The following is a 21,000-nucleotide window of genomic DNA, read 5'->3' as shown; positions in this document are numbered from 1 at the left end:
CTCTCGGCCATACTAAGGTTTCGGCCTCTTCTCTCATAGAGCTTTTTTCTTTCCACCGCCAAAACATGCAACGGAACACATCCAGTGATGGTTCACAAAGCTGCCGCAGACAGTCCTGTAGACGCATGCTACTCGCAACAGATTTGTTCTGTCCACTCGTGTCATGAGCCTCCTATAGGCCGCTATCTCTACCGCCTCGCTCCAGACTGGTGCCGCGTAGAGAACGCACGGTACGTTCCACGACTGTTTTGGTTGTTTCTCCAAAATCTCCGAAAGGTAAGGTGCATTATCTAAAATTAAAACTGATGGTTTACTCAGACCAGATAACAGTTTTTTTTTCAAGCCATTTAACGAACATATATCTGCATTCATGTTTTCATGGTAATCAGCAGATTTTGATTTTGAAGAAAAAATCAAATCTGCGTTTTCTTAAAGCCTTCTTTCACTCCTGCATGAAGAATAATGTGTCTTTTATCTTCGCTATCTGTGTGTTTTACTGATTTTATGCTGTCGTCTTGCCAAATTCTTTTAATTCCACCCTTTGCAAATATCCACGTTAAGACATTAGACTAGACTAGACATTAGTTAAGACATTAAGACTTAGATAAGTCTAAGTATACGAATGTTGCATTTTCAGATTTAAGTCTAGTATATTCTCTCAAAAATGTAACAAAATATGCAAAACTATGAACAACGGGTTAATGACAGATATTTTATACCTAAAATTTAGCAGTGTTAAACATTATGGAGAACTCCAGTGTAGTTTACCGTGCCTTTTCGTTAATCGTTTAGAGGTGTAAGCTGGTTGAATGTACTGTCCTTGATGAGGTATTCGTAGTGTCTAATTCTTTCGTAAACTATTACAATACATTGCTTTCGTTAGGTATAAATTGTTATCATTTTAGTTATAAGTTAAGGTTGTCTTAAAATTAAATTCTTAAATAAAGAAAAGAAAGTCAAATATATTTATTGCTTATCTATTTATTGAATAATACTACAGTTCTACAAACGGTAATTAATCTAATATCAACTGGTGGTACGGAATCTTCCCAAAAATTGCGGAAGCTATGGAACGACCAATAGAACGGACCGTTTCGCTAATGGCAGGTCCGAATTCTTTTATCACAGTTTCCCAATTTTCGTTAAGAAATTTGTTCATTTGGTCACCTGCAACAAATCAATACAGAGTAAATAAACGACGAGAAGAAAGGATGATCGTCTGTTGGATTACCTAGAACGCACACTTTCAGTATTTATACGGCTTATAGAAATCATATGACAATATATTGTGTGATAAAACTATGGCGAGTAATGGAAAGGGCAAATCTAAATATGAAGTGAATTGAAGTTATTAAAGAAATGTACACAAACACAATAATAAAACTTACAGTACAAAATTATAGGAGACTTGAAGATTGTTAGCACAAATTTTATTGCACGTGACATAAAACCGGAGATTTTCTAAAATTAAATATTCAGTATTGTTCTGAAAATTTTATTGATAATTTTTCGACTGTTCTAACAACCATTCAAATTTCGTCATTTTGTGTCATGTGGAACAATTTCACCCAATCATGTCAACATTAGACTGATAATTGCATTCAGTGCAATTTTCATTCCCTATGACAACACGATCGAGTTTGACAACTTCATCCAAATAAATTTCAAAATGTCAAACAACGAATCTAATGTTAACTTAAATTTTAATAATTGTACTTTCACTAACTGTACTTTTAATAAATAAATGTTTCGTTATGATTTTTTTTTTCGAAAAATTATCCGCCGAATATCCCTCGGACATTGATGAATGCCTCATAATTTCATGACAAATTTCTCAATCGAGCTTTCGATTGTCATGAAATTATCTCGTCTGTTATCAATGTCCTAGGGATATTACTACTGAAAATAGAACCAATTATTATTTCTTTGGGAAATGTAGAAACTGACGATGATGACCATGCTTACTTATCGGAAGAAGACTACTTATGTAAATAGGTATGTAATTATATATTTATCATTAATAACTATAAATTCATATGACGCTAGTTCCGAAATATATTTATTATTAAATTGTAAGGAAATTTCCTAAACCAATATTTATTATTTTTATAAAAATTAATGTGGGTAGGTAATTTTATATTTTAGTTTTTTTTATATTAGAGTCATTTTATGTTCTCCATCACTGAGGCGTTCAGTTATTGCTTAATCGCTTAGGGTTCGCTCATTTGCATTTTATAATGTATTGTATTTGAGGCAAAATAGGCAAAAAGGGCAAAAAAGGACAGAAGAAAAATATACGTAATATCCATAGTTGCAGTTTAAAACTATTCATTATGGTGAATATGCAACTTGCCCACCTTTGCAACGGAGATGATACTTGAAGAAGGAGAAGAACTAATACAAATTTTAAATGTTTTACATCTTGGACAGAATATTAGATCTTTTTAAAAGAGAATGAGTCTATGTCGTATATATGGTAAAAAATTGAATCTTTTCAACCTCCAATAGAAGCAATTTTAATCCATTATTATATTATATTCAAAAAAAATTCCGAAAAAAGTTTAAAAATTAACACAATTTTACTACGAAAACAATTAAAGGAGTTGATTACTAACCTAATTCTTTGTCCCCGTTAAAGAGATTATCCAGGTGAACTTTTAAGTCTCTTACAACGAAATCCAAAGTGTCTTTATCTGCCAAATCAAAATAGTCTTCTCCGCCAACGTTATGCAGAAGATAGTTTGCATTGTATTCATATTCACCATCATCTGAAAAAAAATTTGTTATAGGCAAACGAAACGAAAGAGTTTTTCGTAACTAATAAATGAGAAGAAAACAATATTTACATGCTACAATGTTAAAGTCTCCATTTCCTTGAATTTTCAGAACCATAACTTTTCCGTCAATGTCGTATTTTCCTAGAAGCTTTAACTCTGGGATTTTAATTTTGATTGAAAGTTTTTTGGCTTTGGTATCGATTCTGGAACAAAAATACAATAAATAATAAAGTTAACAAATACTCTATAACAAAGATTGAGATTGCCTTACTGGAGTGTGATGGATGTCGAAGAAAGTTGTTCAGAGTCTGAATTATAAGTTCGTATAAGTCATAAGTAAATTCTATTATAAATTGAGTAGTTGCATTTTAGTGTTAGTGCAAATAAATAAGAAAGTGTTAAAATATTGTAATAATAAATTACAGAGACAGAAAATAAATAAAAAATTACGTTACAATATCAACTGTTAATAATTTATGCGATCTGTATAAATATCGGCGAATTTACTCACTTGACTTTGATTAGTTCCGTTGTATTCAGTCCGTGGGTTTGTACATCTTTCAAAAATATTCTGAGTCCCTCTCCAGCATTAACGTTGATCTGTGGAATTAGCAGTGGGACCATGTTAGGTATACCAAATTTCCGGTCACCTTTTAGAATATGTGGTAAAGCTTCTTTTCCATGTTCTAGACAACATTTCTCAAAATCTGGATCACTTACCGAACATGGTTGTATATAAGAAGCTGAAATGAAACAAAAATTAATGCCTATCTATGTCCTTCTATCGTTTGTTTCTCATAAAATTTCAATTTTATCTTAGTATAAATGGCAAGTCTGCTGGACTTGACATTGCCTATACTGAACTTATAAAGCTATTTATCTCTTCCGAACCCTGAAAATCTAAATGAATACTTCGTTAATGTAAGTAAAAATATAACATCAACTATTTTGAAACAACAAGATCCTATGTCCTATCTCCCCGATACAAAAAAAAATGTATCGAATTCAATCTTTATAAAACCAGTTGATAAATCTGAACTGATCAAAACAATCAGTAGTATCAAAAGCAAATCTTCCTGTAGTACTGATGGACTATCCATGAAAAAAAATGCGATGGAAGTTCTGGTCTCCCTAATTAACGATTCCTTTAAAAAAGGTATAGTTCCAGAGTGCCGAAAGACAGCCATTATTTATAGCCAGTTTGGAAGAGAAAATGTTTGAGCTGTGTTCTTTTTATTTCGAAGATCGTTTATTATGGACTAAGTTTCTCTTGCAACATTTTTAGAGCTTCCCAGACGATTTTGATTTTGACATTTTTTTTTAACTGTTTTGATAAGTTTTGGAGATATATTCAGTGACAAAGGCGTTGGTAGTAAATTTCTTAATGTACTTAATGTAATGTAATGTAGTAAACGCATATTCTTGGCTGATATGCGGATACCTTTGGTATTCCAGGGTTTCTGATGTTTTGACTTAATTGTAATTAAAGGAAATGCCTTATTAAAAATACAGATAAGCCTATCTAAAAAATCACTGAAATTATAGTCCACGTCCACAAAGGGAAAGTGCCACCCAGAAGTCAAGCACAAATTTTGGAATATAGGAAAGTTATGAGTGGAAAATTCCTACTTAACCGTTGGGTTTTCGAGGAGATTATTACTTACTCACTTATCGAACATGATTTTAAATAAGCTGAAATGAAACAAAAATTATTGCCTATTTATCTTTTTAATGTTTGTTTCTCACAAAATCCCAATTTTATCTTGGTATAAATGGCACAGCTCCTGGACCTGACAATGCCATGACAAGAACAAGGCTGAAGTCAAGGTTTATTACTCTACCATAGAAAACAAAATTAATGTATTTTAAAGTTATTTCTACAAATCATACATCACAGGATATAAAGATTATGCGAAGAAAAAAAATTAGCAGAATGCAGTGGATACAAGAGAGGCTCTCTTTAATATACAAGTGCTATTTCAACGTTGTAGAGACGTGAATTGCAATATTTATGCATGTCATGCTGATGAAGATCTTACTAAATATTAGAATAAACACCCGTAAACAAAGAATTATTAGCAATTTTTATTAGAATGAAACATCATCTATCCGTACAGAGGCAGGAGAATGATGATATATCAAAATCAAACGTGGGCTCCGATAGGGATGTATACTATCACCCCTGCTGTTTAACATTTACTCTGAGGAAATCTTTCAATAAGCAGTAGAGGATGTTGAAGACGGAATTAGAATTATCGAGGAATGCATCAATAAAATCAGATTCGCGGACGACACGGTGGTAATTGCGAACAATTATGAAGCTCTCCAGGAGTTAATGAATAGAATCACAGAAGTAAGTCATAGACGTAAATTCTAAATAAATATTCATTATTATTCACTAAATATTATGAAAACAAAATGTATGGTAATCTCTAAGAAGACAAACCAATTTTTTTAAGAATTAATGTGAATGGTCAATCAATAGAAAGAGTAAAATCCTATCTTAGTACGAACGTCAATGAAAATTGGGACCATTCTCTAGAAATAAAATTCAGGATAGAAAAAGCAAGGTCTACATTTCAAAAAATGGCTAAGCTATTCAAATGTCATGATTTATCAGTGCCCATAAAAATTAGGTTACTACGATGGTATACCTTTCCTATACCGTTGTACGGAGTTGAGTCGTGGACTCTCATAGACTTGCTACCTGCAAGAAAATTGAGACTTTCGAAATGTGGCTTTATCGTCGAATCTTAAAGATATCCTATACCGACCACATTACTAACCAGGACGTTTTATTAAGAATGCAAGAAGGAAAATAGTTGTTAACTACAATAAAAACAGCCAAAATCGAATACCTCGGTCATATCACGGAACAGGAAAAGTGAAAAATGTGAGTTGCTGTAGTTAATTTTACAGAGAAACGTAGAAGGAAAACGAGGACCAGGAAGACGAATGATTTCTTGGCAAGAAGGTTTTTCAAGAAGAAGATTTTCTTCTAGAAAAAATCTACAAAGCAACCACAAATCTTTTTAGAGCAGCAATGTGCAAAATTCAGATTGCCATGATTGGCACTAGAAGAAGAAGAAGTATTGAATCAGAATAACAGAGACATAATTAAAATAGATCATTAAAATTCAATAAATAAATTTTGTTTGGTAATTATATTAAAATTTCTTAAAATTAAAAATTAAATTTGATTTTATAATAGATTTTAACAACATAATAATATATATACGAATGTTAATTGTCAATATATAAAAATACATAAATTGGTAAATGATTAAGACATTTAAATTGTTTGTACGTCACACAATCTATTTGGAAATGTATAGCAATTGAAAAAGTGACATCACTAAACCAAATTGATTGTACCAAAAGACCATTACGGTTGCCTTCTTTATCGCCTATACAATCAATCATCCGTTAATTCATATTACAATGACGTACTAAAGGTGCCATCATTGGATTTAATATATAATTCATAACTTATGTAATTATTTTAACAAATGGTAAAGGATTTATGAATTGGTGGTTATTTAATTTACCTTACAACCAAAAAAATGTTTTTGATTTCTACTTGAGACGATTCATTGAAATATCAGCACCTTCAGAAAAATTATATTTTAAACTTATATTAAAAATATTATTCCGCTGAAAAAGACTGATATTTTATCATTTATTTTGTCGATTATGTAGATATTGATATAAGCAATAAATGTATAATACGATAATATAAAAATAAATAACGGGCTGCCCCAGAGAGGCCCTCTCTCGTCTATACTGTTTAATCTGGCTCTGGAAAAAGTAATACGTATGTCACAAATCACAACCACTGGTTCAATATACAATAAATCAGTACAAATCCTGGCCTATGCTGATGATATCAATATTGTTGGGAGAACGGAAAACGCTGTACGAAGCGCGTATGTAGCATTAAAAGAATCAGCTACAAAAATTTGTTGAATAATAAACACCAACAAAACGAAGTATATGAAAATAAGCACGCAACCACAAATCCTATTGTTATAGAAAACCACGTCAACCAAGCAGTGAACGAATTTGTATACCTGGAAGCGTTCCTTAACACTGAAAATAATACTACCGCAGAATTTGCACGGCCAGCAGATGCTATTTTGGGCTCAATCTCCTCCTTAAGGCTACAATTATATCGAGAAATACAAAAATAAAACTCTACAAAATAATAATACGCCCAGTCCTAATATATGGTTCAGAGACCTGGAATGGTAATTTTTCTCTGGAACGGTTGTACGGTAGCGAGATATTCCGACAAATTACTATAATAAAAATTATATATATATATATATATACACGCAGTATACAGTTAGTAAATATAGTAAAGTATAGTATAGTACAGTATTGCACTGATTTGAGGATTCAGGAAGCTGCGTCTAAGTTTAATATTAATTCTTAAAATTATATATATATATATATATATATATATATATATATATATATATATAATTAATAATTAACATAGGTATAATAAATTAACTTACGTATAGTAAACTTGTGGGAAATCACTCCTGACACGAAAAGGTGCAACAGAAAACAACCGAAGAATTTCCCGTTCATGTTCGTCGATAAAACCTTGCAAATTACTTGACAAACAAACCGTGTCGCTCTTTTTATAGGAGACGGAGATAAACGTAAAATGTAAATGGGAGCCTCCGATTCTAACTATTGTTTTGTTTTACCTGATAAATATTTCATTACCTCAACTGAGCTGTGGTCGACTACAAGGAAAATAATATAATCGTATATAATCTATATGCTAATTAGGAAAATTGGTTAGACGATTAAATTAGAACCCGTAGAATCTTGCGGCTTAATGAAAAATGTCTTACAGAGCGGTACATTTATTTTGTTAGTTTCTTCATATGTTTTTGGCGTTTTTTCTTATTATTCTGGCTAGTTTTTTGAGCTTATCTCAGTAATACTTTATTTGTCGTCTTTAGTCTGTTAATTATAATATCTCTCGCGTAACCAACACTTTGTTTCTCTTGATAGTTTTGGTTACATAAGTGTCACCCACTTCTTTAATTATTGTATTTATGTAGTTTACTTTTTCAACTACGTCGTTTATATTACTTATTTGTTCATGTTCTTGAGTTTTTCGTTGGTTTCTTTGTTTAGGTGTTTGTTAGTAAAGAATTTGTACATATGTGTCAAGAGGCTGATGGGTCTATGTCTATTATTTTCAAATTTAGTAATATCACCATTTTTGAATAACAAAACTATCACTTCATTGTACCAGTCTTTTGAAATCGTACTCTGATATTTTTTTATCATAACAAATAAATTACCCACCGAAAAGATATTGTACAAGTTAATATGATGAGTTTAGGTCCTGTTCCTTGATTCTATAGAATAGAATAGAAATATGCTTTATTGTCACTGAAAATTGTACAATTTTATGGAAGAAACTTACAAAAAGTCAAAAAATGACAATAACAATTAACATTTACTAAAATTTTATAATCTCTCGGGAGAACCTGTAACTCCTAGAGAGCGCGTCCCCAGGTGGCGGATAGGGGAATGCCCGACCCGGTTTACTGGGTCCAACCAACAAGTAATTCACCGAATGATTGCCGGTATAAGCAATCCCCTGCTTACCGACCAACTTAAATTACCTAAGCGACGCCTTTATACATGGAAATCGCCAGCTGACAAAGACAACAAAATCGTCAGAAATCAAATTGACTACATCCTAATAAAACACAGATATCGAAACTCAATTCAGGCAGTAAATGTATATCCAGAAGCAGACGTATCCTCTTATCACAGTCCTCTTATTGCTAGGTTTGAACTTCAACTAAAAAAGACGCAACAACAATAAACTTAACATACAGAAACTAAAGTCAGAAGAAAGAAAAGAAAATCTGAAACACGAAATCAACACAAATCTAGATAGAAACCCAAGAAATAATTGCAACGTAGAGCAGCAGTGGCAATTCTTCAAAACCTCTATATTGGAGCCACGTAAGAAAGTACTTACAACAACCAAATGTAAGAAAAAAGAGTGGATGACGGAGGAAATTCTAGAGTTGATGAATGAAAGGAAAAAAAAAACAAAACCATCAATAAGATCCGCTATAAACAGCTTCAAAACCAAATAAAAAGAAAAAATAGGGAGGCTAAAGAAATCTACTTCTCTGAAAAATGTAAAGAAATAGAAGAACTGCAAAACAGATATGACAACTTTAATCTACATAAAAAAGTCAAAGAACTAGACGGAGTAGGAAGTAGAAGAACCTCGAATATATTGCTCGACAAAAATGGAAATATTATATTGGAAACAGAACAAAAATTACGACGATGGAAAGAGTACATCGAGGAATTATTTCATGACCAGAGAGAAGCTCCCAATAATTTTAGATAGGACTGGTAGTAAGGCAATAAGTGTATAGTTGCAAACATTCGATTTTTCACCACCCTTATAAAGAGGAATAATAATGACTGTCTTTAGGCACTCTGAAAATAAACCTTCTTTAAACGAATCGTTTTTTCAAAGAAAATTTTTATGGATAGTCCATCAGTACTACAGGAAGCTTTGCTTTTGATACTACTGATTGTTTGGATCAGTTCACATTTATTAACTGGTCTTATAAATAATGAATTCGAGACCTTTTTTAAATTTGGGAGATAGGAAATAGAAATAGAAACAAGATAGAAAATCTTGTTGTGACAAAATAGTTGATATTATATTTTTACTCACATTAACGAAGTATTCACTTAAATTTTATTTCGAAGATTGTTAATTATGGACCAAGCTTCTCTTGCAACATTTTTAGAGCTTACCAGACGATTCTGATAGTACCTTTTTTTAGCTGTTTTGATAAGTTTTAGATTGGTTCCTCTATAATTGGAGATAGAGATAAAAGATTTGGCTCCTCCTTTTCTGTTTTCGGCAATGAACTTCTTAATTTCTCGTGGAATATTTATTTTATCCCCGATTTTATTTTTATCTACATCGTTCGTCGGTGAATCTTTTGCTATAATGTCATAAGGATATTGTAGCTGCTTCTATTTCTGAAGGACTTTTTAGTCTTACGTTTAATTTAATGTTTTCATCCAGCATTTTTCTGTAAAGGTTCTTACGTAGATGCTGATTGTTGCAATAATTGGTGAATGTTCTGACGATAGGTCATAACTTGGAACTATGTCCATAAAAGTGTTAGATATTTCTTTTATAATGCAAACATCTAACAAATTTCGTGTTTTTTTGGAGTCCCTTGGCCAGTACGTTAAGGTTCCTGTTGATAAATATGAGTATTTATTTTCTTGCATTAAACCATAGAACTCCTTCCCCTTTGTTATTAACCTTGATCCCCAGTAAGTGTGTTTACGATTAAAGTTACCAGCTGCGATAAATTTTGGGCCTAACGTAGTGAGAAGGATCCGAAATAAGTTTTTTTATTATTGTGCTTTGGAGGACAATATAATGTCAGTTTAATATATCTTGGAAATTTTAAGGCCATTAAGGTCTTCCACGACGAAAGTAGCAGATTTGGTTAACATTTTTGTGAAAATCATCATCTCGTTACTTCTGAAGCTAAACAAAATAGATGTTCAAAAATGTGAAAATGATAGTGTCACATAAATTTATTTATCCAAATCCTTATATTTACATGTTCTTTTTGAAACTGTGCCACCCGTTAGAATATTAGCAAGTATTTTCAAAACAATTTACCAAAAATTTGGAAAAATCTTAATGGAAAAATAAATAGTCCATCACGGAAAAAAACTCGTAAGTAGCGTATATTAAAAATCTATCACAATTAAAGAAACTTACTCAAATTAGCCAAACAGATAAAACGTAAAGTTACATATATAATTAGTTTGTTTATAACATTTATGCCTTGTTTTTGTCTGCTTTCTAATTTTCAGTTCAAGTTTTTGTGGCCAAAGGCTATTTGTAATACCTATTAGACAAGACTTGGGTTCGTTCGGAAAAATATTCCCATGAGATACTCCAAACTAAGTTTCAAGAGGACGCCCAGGAGAAAAGTTATTCAAATTAAAAAAAAAATTAAACAAATTGTAACAATAAATTTTTTCGACCCGTACAATTTTTTTGAATTTTTTGGATCATTCTGAACACAATAGGTCTCTTGTAGTTTTTCCGTAAACTTGATCGTTTTTGAGTTATAAATAATTTAAAACTGATAAAAACGCAAAATTACGATTTTCAGGGCTCAAAAACACAAGTAAAAAACATTATTTTCTAATTCATTACTTAAATTCGAGTTTAAACCTTTTCTATCCTTTCCCGATTTTGAGCATATTTTAATTAAAACAATGGTTTAATGAATATTTATGCACCAATGGTGTTATTAAAATGATTACGTCCGAAGATCAACATAGTTCAGCCTAAGGGACTCTGACCTGAAAGATGGATGTTGCTCTATGGGCATAATCATCCGATAATACCAGTGGTACAGTTCGTTCCTAAAAAAACTGATACGACTCTTCGTAAGATTGGATCATTTTGAGCAGTGTATCTGATTGGTCTGACATTATAATAATAATATATTTATTATGACAGACAAATAATACACTCGCGATCATAAAATCCGGGTCACCTTAAAAATTTCAAGTTTCTGATTATTTTTGCATCTGGTGCAGTAATAACCTTTTTTTTAAGCTAATGTATTTTTTATTTGTCATCAGTGTTTGTTTTGAAAGAAAAAAAAAACGGTTTTTTTATTGTTTTTATTGAAAAAGCAGAAAACAAACCAAATTGTTGAAACAGACATACGAAAGAAAAAATGAAAAATACAGAACGTGGTAAAACATCAGTGGAATTTCAATTACTAATATCGTGTATTGACTTCCCTTGATCTAATAACCTCTTGCAGACGACGGGGCATATTCTCAATTTTTCTCCGGATTACATGTTCTTCTTCTTAAGGTGCCATGCATTTCTGCGTAGGCGTCCACCGTACATCGTCTTGTCAGGTGAGATGTTAAATAGTCAGGATTAAATAATTCTGTTTTTAGCAGCATTGCGAAGCATTTCATAGCTGTGGATTCCTGTCCATTGTCGAATATTGCGCAGCCATGACATTTTTTTACGTCCGAGACCTCTCCTACCCTCTATTTTCCCTTCGAGTATCAGTTGCTGAAAAGTGTATCGTTCTCCTCGTATAATGTGCCCCAAGTATGCAGTCTTCTTACTTTTTACATAATTAAAAAGTTCCCTATCCTGTAAGCCCGCTCTTCTGAGTACTTCCTCATTTCTGACCCTGTCCGTCCATGATATTCTGAGCATTCGACGCAGGCACCACATTTCGAACACTTCAAGTTTGTTAATGGAACTGGCCTTTAACGTCCATGCTTCCATTCCGTACAGGAGAACAGGCCACACGTAACACTTAAGCATCTTGTATCGGAGGTTGAAGTCCAATTTGCGATCAGTCAGAAACTTACGAAGCCTCAAAAAAGCATTTCTGGCTTGTTCAACTCTGCTCTTTATTTCATTCTCGGGGTCCCAACCCTCATTCAGCAAACATCCCAAGTATTTGAATTGCCTGACTTGTTCGATTTCTTCTCCAGAGACATATATCTTTGCGTTGGGGTAATCATTTCTACTTATAATCATTGATTTTGTCTTCTTGATATTTATTTTCAAACCCCGAGCTTCACTTGCAAGAGTTAGATCATTCAAAAGGCACTGAAGATCTTCGATGTTATCTGCCACTATGGCTGTATCATCGGCATACCTGATGTTATTAATAAATATGCCGTTAACTTTAATACCCTTATTAGAGTCTTCCACTGCTTCTGCGAAGGCTTTTTCTACGTATAAATTGAACAGCATTGGAGACAGTATACAACCTTGCCTTACTCCTTTTTTAATGGAGAAATCTTCTGTTTCGTTGGAATTTTGAAGACGTACTGTTGCTGTCTGATTCCAATACAGATTGGCAATGATTCTTATATCCTTTGCGTCCAATCCCAACTCTTGTAGGTATTTTATCATCAATTCATGTTTTACATTATCGAATGCTTTCTCGTAATCGATGAAACAGATAAAAACATCCTTTCTTTGATCTAAACAATTCTGTATCAATGTTTGCATACTAAAGATCGCTTCTCTCGTGCCAAGTCCATTTTTGAAACCAAACTGACTCCATCCACTGACCTCTTCACATTTCTTAAACAATCTAGTGTGAAGTATTCTCAGGAAAAGTTTTAAAAAGTGACTCATTAGGCTTATTAGTCGGTGGTCCTTGCAGAAGTTCGCACGTGGTGTTTTTGGTAGGGCGATAAATGTAGATCGAAGCCAATCTTTTGGAATCTGGCCCGTATCGTAGATGTCGTTAAAGAGCTTGACAATAATGTCTAGGTTTTCTTCATTAAGTAACTTGATTGTTTCTGCGTACATTACAGATTACATGTTGAGGTATGTTATTCCACTCTCTCACTAACAGATCCTTAAGCTCCTGTGCGTTGTTAGGAGGAGGTGTATGGGTTTGAATACGTTTTTTCAAATCGTCCCAGAGATATTTGATGGGATTCAGGTCCGGAGACCTAGCTGGCCAGGGTAACCTCGTTCAAGTATTGCATACTGATCCTGGCAACGTGCGGTCACGCGTTGTCCTGCATAAAAACGGCGTCTTCTCCAAGCCCTGCCATGGTGGGCATAACATGTTCTTCCAGAATCTCCGTAATGTACCTTCGTGCAGTTAAGGACCCATTTTCGATGAAGGGTAATTCTGTGCGGAAGTCGGAAGATACACCTCCCCAAGCCATGACCGAGCCTCCACCAAATGGCATTCTTGGAGCAATGCAAGCTTATGAAAATCGTTCACTGGTTCTCCTCCAAACTCTTACACGTCCATTGGATCCAGTTAGGCAGAAACGGGATTCATCTGAGAATAACACTTTGCTCCAATCATTAATTCCCCAATGCGCGTATTGTCGAGCAAAAGCTAGTCGTGCAACTCGATGCGCCCGGCCAAGTGGCGGTCCTGTAGCAATTACCCGAGAAGATAGTCCAGAAGAACGAAGTCTTCTCCTGACTGTTGCAATGCTAACATTGCAATTTCGTACTTCCTGTAGGCAATTTCGATGCATAACCCCAGTTGAGGTCCGGTTTCGTAAAGCCTGAAACACAAGAAAACGGTCATCTCGTGCCGTGATCGTTCTTCTTCGTCCAGAGCCAGATCGCCTGGTTAGCAAACTCGTCTCCTGAAAGCGTTGAAGCACTCGTTGAACCGTAGAACGGCTTACGCCAACAGTTCTTGCGACTTGCCGTTGAGTGTGACCGTTTTCCACAAACGCAACAATGCGTGCCGTTTCAACAACAGTCAAGGCATTTTTGGCAAAAAATAAACAATAATAAACACTAATAATGGCACTAATAAACAGTAATCGCAGCAATAATAAACGTTTGTTTGTTGCGTTTGAACAGAAAGTCGAAGCACAAATGAGACATTTAAAACAAGCGGCAGTTACAGGTACCGTTCATTTTGGGAAGTGTACAGTTTTCCGCGCAATCGGCATTATTGGAATTCTTTGTTACAAAGGAAACCGTTAAGCTGACAACAATTCTAAGAAACATGCATTAGTTTGTATTTGTGTTATTATTATGTACGATAAAGCTCGTTAAAAATGAAATAACGGCGATTTTCAAGGTGACCCGGATTTTATGATCGCGAGTGTAAAATAAATAAACAACCAACAAACAATTGATTACATATGTTAATTCATAAATTGTAATAATTATTAAGGTCTTCTTCTTAACGTGCCCTATCAAGTCCCCTTGACGTTGGCGATTAACATGGCGAAACTGTCTCTGTCTTGAGCTATTCTAAAGAGTTGCTCAGCTTTCCTAATTCCTGTTCACTCCCTGATATTCTTCAACCAAGAGGCCTGCTTTCTACCAATTCCTCTGCGTCCTTCGATTTTACCCATCATAATAAGTTGAAGAATATTATATCGGTCTCCCCTTACTACGTGTCCAAAATAGGCCATCTTTCTACATTTGATGTTATCAAGCAGCTCGCGAGCAGCATTTGCTCTCTCAAGGACTGCCACATTTGTCAGCATAGCCGTCCATGGAATTTTTAGTATACGTCTGTGCAGCCACATTTCAAAGGACTCCAGACGATTAATGGTGGATATTTTTAATGTCCATGCTTCGACACCGTATAAGAGGACTGACCAAATGTAGCATTTAACCATGCGCTTTCGAAGTTGAAGTATTAAGGTCTACATTTTAATATTTTGAATTCCTGTATTTTATAAAGAGTATATAAATTATAGTTTTTATATAATATAGGGTTGTCGTTATTATTATTAAGGAATAAAACAAACGACTTAACTCAACAATATATTAAAGCAAGAATTGTAACCAAATTAAAAGATAACTGGGCACTATCAGAGGCAGCAACATATTTTAACACAAGCAGCACCACAGTTTTTCTATTAATATAAAAGGAGGGAACAAGAAACTCTCGAAAGAAAGCGAGAGTCTGGAAGACCAAAACTATACTAAATTTAGGTATGTAAAAATAAAATTAATATTTTGTAATATCTCCATCAGCATTGATAACAGCTTATAGTCTTCGGTCCATCTGCGTGAAAGGAACTATCAAATTGTCTTCTTGAGAGAGCTCTTCCCAAACCTGTTAAATACCGTGCCACAGCTCTTCAGCATTTTGACGTTTTATAATAACCCCTCACACATTCTCGATTGGGTTTAAATCTGGACTATAGCTGGGTCATGGTAAAGTTTCGATGTTGTTATTCTAAAGCCACTGGTTTATTATATTTGCAGTGTAAACAGGTCAATTATACAGGTCAATTATCTTGTTGAAGGAAAGAATTACTTTTTGGATACAACTGTTCTACACTGGGAAACATGATGTTTTCTAGAATATTCAGATAAATCTGCCCAACAAACCTGTCATCAATACGCCATACCATTCCCATTCCTCTAGATGAAATCCATCCCCATACATTGGCGCTAAAATGACCAGCTGCTCGAAATCTGTTAACATATAAAGTACTAAATACATTATTATCTGGTCTATATACCCAAATTTTGCCCTTTTTAGAAGATTGAAAAATTTTCTCATACGTAAATATTACCCTGTCCCAAAAAATCTTGATTTTGTAGCTGATGGTTTAAACCAAATATAAGTCTTGATTGCTTCTGTTGTGGTGTAAGAGCTTGTTTTTTTGTTGCAGTTCGGTACTTAAGTCGCGATGTTTTAATTCTGCTTTAAGTTGTTGTCTTTCTTTCCGAAAACTGTGACATAATTCTTGCAGTTTTCGCATCTTCAAAAGGATTCTCGGTAGCCGTACATATTTTTGGTCTTCCAGAACCTTGGTTTCTTTCTCTCCATCTTTGATTAATATTAAAAACTGTTGTTCTGCTTACGTTAAAATGGTTCGCTACGGCAGATAGTGACCAATCATCGTCTAATTTAGTTACAAATCTTGCTTGTAGTTCTTTGCTAGCAAGTGGAGCAATTTTTTGAGGTTAAACAGAATAAGTTATCTGACAAATTTTAAGATTTGGCAGTGACAGTGACAGTATGTAAATAATAAGTATTTATCATTCAAAATACACTGCTTATTTTCTATAAAATACGCTTTAAGAGTCGTATCAGTTTTTTTAGGAACCAGCTGTACCTAGATTTGATTTTGAAATTATCTTTAAATGGTTGTTTCATGTACACTGTAGTTTAAGAATTAAATGAGTTATCCTAAAAAAACCAATTGTATTTATTGCAAAAGAAAAAAATTGGAGCAAGTAAAACATTTGTGTGTTTGGAGCATCAATTTATTATCAATAAGAAGGTCTGTAGGGCGGCCTAGAAAAAGGTGGAAAGATGCAGTCAAAGAAGATCTAGAGAAAATGGGAGTGCGACAATGGGAATTACTGGCACAGGACCGACAAACATGGAAGGCAATAGTAAACGCGGCAAAAACTCACGAAGAGTTGTAGCGCCATTGATGATAATTTATTATCTGTATAATATATGAATGTATATTCGAAATACCGGAAATATACTCAATTTTTTAGAAGTGTTGCTTTTAAGCAAAATTATTTTATGTAAGCAAATAATTACATTGCAGATGATATAAATACACTACAAAAACGGTTGAACCTGTTAAACGATTTTTTACAATTATTTAGGTTACCGAAAATTTGACTCGAAGCGATTTGGGAAATTGTTTTTTTGTTAGTAACAATTTCCGGTCCACTCGCAAAAAAAAAATCGAATAAAAAAGGAAGGTAAAATTTGTTTTACATAAGAAATATTATTGCGCATTCGTTATATTTTTTAATATGTTTACTAATTCTGATGCAATTTTTATGCACCGCACATACTTTTACAATAGGATGCAAAATAAATATTCTTCCGTCGTACATATACATTAAATTAGATGGATTCTTCAAACCGTATTCAATGCAGAAAAATCGAATTCAGATTTATACAGATTATATGACGGAAAAAAAATTTGTCTGTTATCTAGGTTTACGATATCCTACGGAAAAATACAGGTTTTAAGTGACCCATAATATATTTCAAGAAAGTTTACCTCTTTTATCCTAGAGCTTCCCTCTAAAACTCCCCTCGTATCGGGATAAAAACGCAAAAAATCGATTTACCAAGACCCTGTACGCCACGGAAAAAATGTTTTAAATAAAAAATGTAGCTGAGATAATTTGATCAAAAATGTTTATTAGCATTTTTTGCGTAGGATAAACCGTTCACTCAGGAACAAGGCTCGAAGCGACGATCAATTTTTAATGACAGTTTAAATCAATGTTAAATAAAATTTGTATCAACTCGATGGTAAGAAATAGATATATTTTAATCAGAGTATCCTAGCGACAAAAATTAAAAAGTTTAAAGTCAGTTTAATGAAATCAGTTTCTACAAAGCTATTCAATAAATAAACTTTGCGCGATTTTTGCCATTTGTTACGATTCTCTTCGTAACGTGTAGGAAGCGCTGTAGCTGAATTAGTTTAAAACGCAAAAGTCGCCCCTATTTTAAAGCAATAAATAAGGGGTTGACAAAATTTTTGAGTAATTATTTTTATTTCTACTTAAAAATATAATTGACCTACAAGAGAATCCGTTTCAAATTAGAACTCTATCTTTTTGAGAAGATAAGTTCTGGCTCTGTAAAATTTATAAAGTTAAACGTATCTCGAAAGGAATTGACCGATCGGATCTTAGAAAGTCTCATTCGATTTGTTATTAAAAGATCTACAATAGAATCATTTTATGTAAAAAAGGAATTTTTTCAACTTATTTCAAAAACTGAAAACTGAAAACAAAAACTTATTTCAAATGACTGAAAAATTTACATTTTTGGACTTTCAATCGTTAATTTTGCATAAAATATTGGGTAAATTTTAATGACAGCTTAAATTAAAACATATTTTTAGATACTTTCATTCCCAATTGTGCTCATTTTATCCTAAGATACACAGGCCAACGATGAAAAAACTTTTTTGATAAAATTACCTCTATCTTATTCTTCATCTTCATTAATAGTTTCTTTATTATAACAAACATAACCTTACTTTTCAGTGTTTAACTCATACGCTTATAAGTATAAGTATATAAGTACAACCAAGTAGATCCAAAAAAATCCTCCTTCCACTTCTTGGTATCAAGTTAGGCTTAATGAAACATTTTGTCAAGACCCTGCCTAAAGATGGAGAATGTTCTGAGTACTTGAGTGGAAAGTTTTCCCATCTATCAGAAGCCAAATTAAAAGAAGGTGTTTTTGTTGGACCAGATAATCGTAAAATGGTGTTTGACTCCACCTTTAAAACCAAGATGACTACTAAGGAAGCAAAAGCTTGGATTGCATTCAAAAAAGTTGTAATCAAGTTTTAGATAATGTGAAAGACTCTAAGTACGAGCTCATTGTAGCTAATTTATTAGATAAGCTTAAATCCTTGGGATGTCTAATGAGCTTAAAAATTCACTTTTTGCAAAGCCATCTTGACGTTTTCCCTAAAAATCTGGATGACGTCAGTGAAGAACAAGGCGCGCGATTTCACCGGGATATCAAGGTGATGGAAAAACAATACCAGGGACGTTGGAACATCAACATAATGGGTGATTACTGTTCGTCACTTCATCGAAAACAAAACAGTGCCTCGCCTAGGAGAAAAAGCGATTTGAGAAGTTTTACAGAAAAAAGAGAAAGAAAAAACAAAAGAATTGACTCCTGATATGATTGTACAGCCCCCTACTATTACAAGATAAGAATTAGATGAAGGGTATTATTCTAATAATATATGATTCTAATATTTTTTTCTATTGGCTTGTGATTGATTTGAAGCATTAAAAACAAAAATAATAAAAAAATACCGTTTTTGCACCTTTAAAAGTGCATAAAAAATTATAACCAACAGTTTGTAGTTGCAAACACTTGAAGGTTACTCCAGGCATTGCCCTTCATAACGCTATGTTTTCAAAAATTCACTAATTAATGCTCAAAATCAATAATTTTTGTCTCTACCGTTTAGTTTAGACTACTAGAGAGATTTGGAACGACGTAATAATAAAACAACTTGCCAAAAAAGGAAGCACTTGGTACAATATAGGAAGATCTGGATGAGATTCGTGCACAATTGAAATGCCAGTTCGTTTCAATCTTATTGCATTAATAAATGGCGAATAAATAACATATTAATGGTAAAAATAAAACTTACGAATTGCTGCATAACTATTGACAAACAAAATACAAGACGCAAATATTATAATTTGAAACTTCATCTTTAAACAGGAAAGGTTATCTACCAAGTATAATATCACAGCTTCTTTAAATACTAAAAAAATGAATAAAAAAAATTATGATAAATATTCCCGTCGTGGGTTTTTAATTATTTTGTCGCAAGGCTCAATAAAAATAATAATTCACCAACTAACTACTTTTTGGATTTGCAACTGTCTTAAAATGATTTTAATAATACGCTGATCATGTAAATTTACAATACTTTTATAGCCGTTTATTGACTATTTTATATGCACTATTAAAATAATTATTGCTATAAAAGTAACACGTGAAGTATCGTTCAGCTTCTTTACACCATTTCGTGTTTTTGCTAGCATTCAAAATAATTTTTAATATACTTACGTAGACTATGGCAGTAATTGAAGACACTGACAAATAAAATTACCAGAACAGACTTCATAGTGATAACAAATGCCACAAAATGTTCAATTGTCTTTCAGTTTCATTTATATAAGAAAAATGCCATAAAAAGTCGACTTACAATGAATAATTGTGCCATAATTGATACCAAGGTGCTAGATTCAGGTCCATGCGACCACTTATTTCAATTAAATTATTACTTGAATTACCTAAATTATGATATATTATAAAATTATTGCTTCTTTTTATATCGATAGTATACTATTATCGTGACAATTATATCTAGTCAAGATTCTTTATTACCGTAAATTAAAATTAGAACAATTTCACCACTTTTTATAGTTTAGCTGTTATCATTTTTCAAAAAGAATTTTTCACAAGTTTTTTCAAATACTTTTGGTAATAAACTAAAGTGTGTAAAAAGTTATATTGGGAGCACAACAAAAGTTTTTTCACCTTTGCTCATTTGAATTTGCTTGGAGACGCAGTGAGGCCGTAAACTGCAAGATTCACATTTTCTAGAAGAAACTTGATATTATGGGAGAATTTGCGGGCCGAATTGAATACAAAAGCATTTTTTCCAAAAGAAATCAAGGCGATTCAAAATTCATCAAACGAAAGAAAACGTAAATTCATCAAAAGAAAATTTATGCCCAGTTAGATTATTTTTGAAATTAATGGAAAAAAGGGGACCAAAGATTTTATCAATAAGACTCTTTCTTACCGTTCACTCAACTGGATGGATGGATCTTGATTCAAAAACTGTCCACTTGGAATCAACACCGTATCTAAGTAGACAAAAATGTCAGCTGAAAAAAATGGAATAGACACAAAAAACATAAAATAACAAACCATTCTCATTGATCTTCAGTTGTGTCAGCCTTGTTCAAGCAAGGTGTTTCTGAATAGGAGTTAATTAAATTAAGAGGTCACTTAAATACAAGCTCTCTAAAACCATATCTGCAGCTGGATTCCAGTCACCACCAGAAGTTGATCGAAAATTTCAGAACAACAAATGAAGCTTCGAGTTCCTAAATGCTTCCAAAATGCTGCGCGAA

General features: G+C 33.0%; 1 protein-coding gene across 2 annotated transcripts; it reads right to left on the bottom strand.

Moving 5' to 3' along the window:
- Positions 1-942: 942 nt before the first annotated feature.
- Positions 943-20,003, bottom strand: LOC140448642 (protein takeout-like). 2 transcript variants are annotated; one of them, XM_072541741.1, is made up of 5 exons: positions 19,925-20,003; positions 3,289-3,520; positions 2,847-2,980; positions 2,616-2,768; positions 943-1,167 (listed from the first exon to the last, which is right to left on the bottom strand). In XM_072541741.1, exons 1-5 carry the CDS (start codon positions 19,980-19,982, stop codon positions 1,016-1,018), a joined length of 729 nt encoding a protein of 242 aa, XP_072397842.1. In that variant the 5' UTR covers positions 19,983-20,003; the 3' UTR covers positions 943-1,015. The 2 variants fall into 2 exon arrangements, with proteins under 2 accessions (XP_072397842.1, XP_072397841.1); XM_072541740.1 differs by lacking the exon at positions 19,925-20,003 and adding an exon at positions 7,298-7,537.
- Between the last annotated feature and the right edge of the window lie 997 nt (positions 20,004-21,000).

Source organism: Diabrotica undecimpunctata, chromosome 8 (genome assembly GCF_040954645.1).
Source record: "Diabrotica undecimpunctata isolate CICGRU chromosome 8, icDiaUnde3, whole genome shotgun sequence".
NCBI lineage: Eukaryota > Metazoa > Arthropoda > Insecta > Coleoptera > Chrysomelidae > Diabrotica > Diabrotica undecimpunctata.
The sequence above is the reverse complement of the archived record's forward strand: the minus strand, read 5'-3'. Positions and strand labels throughout refer to the sequence as shown.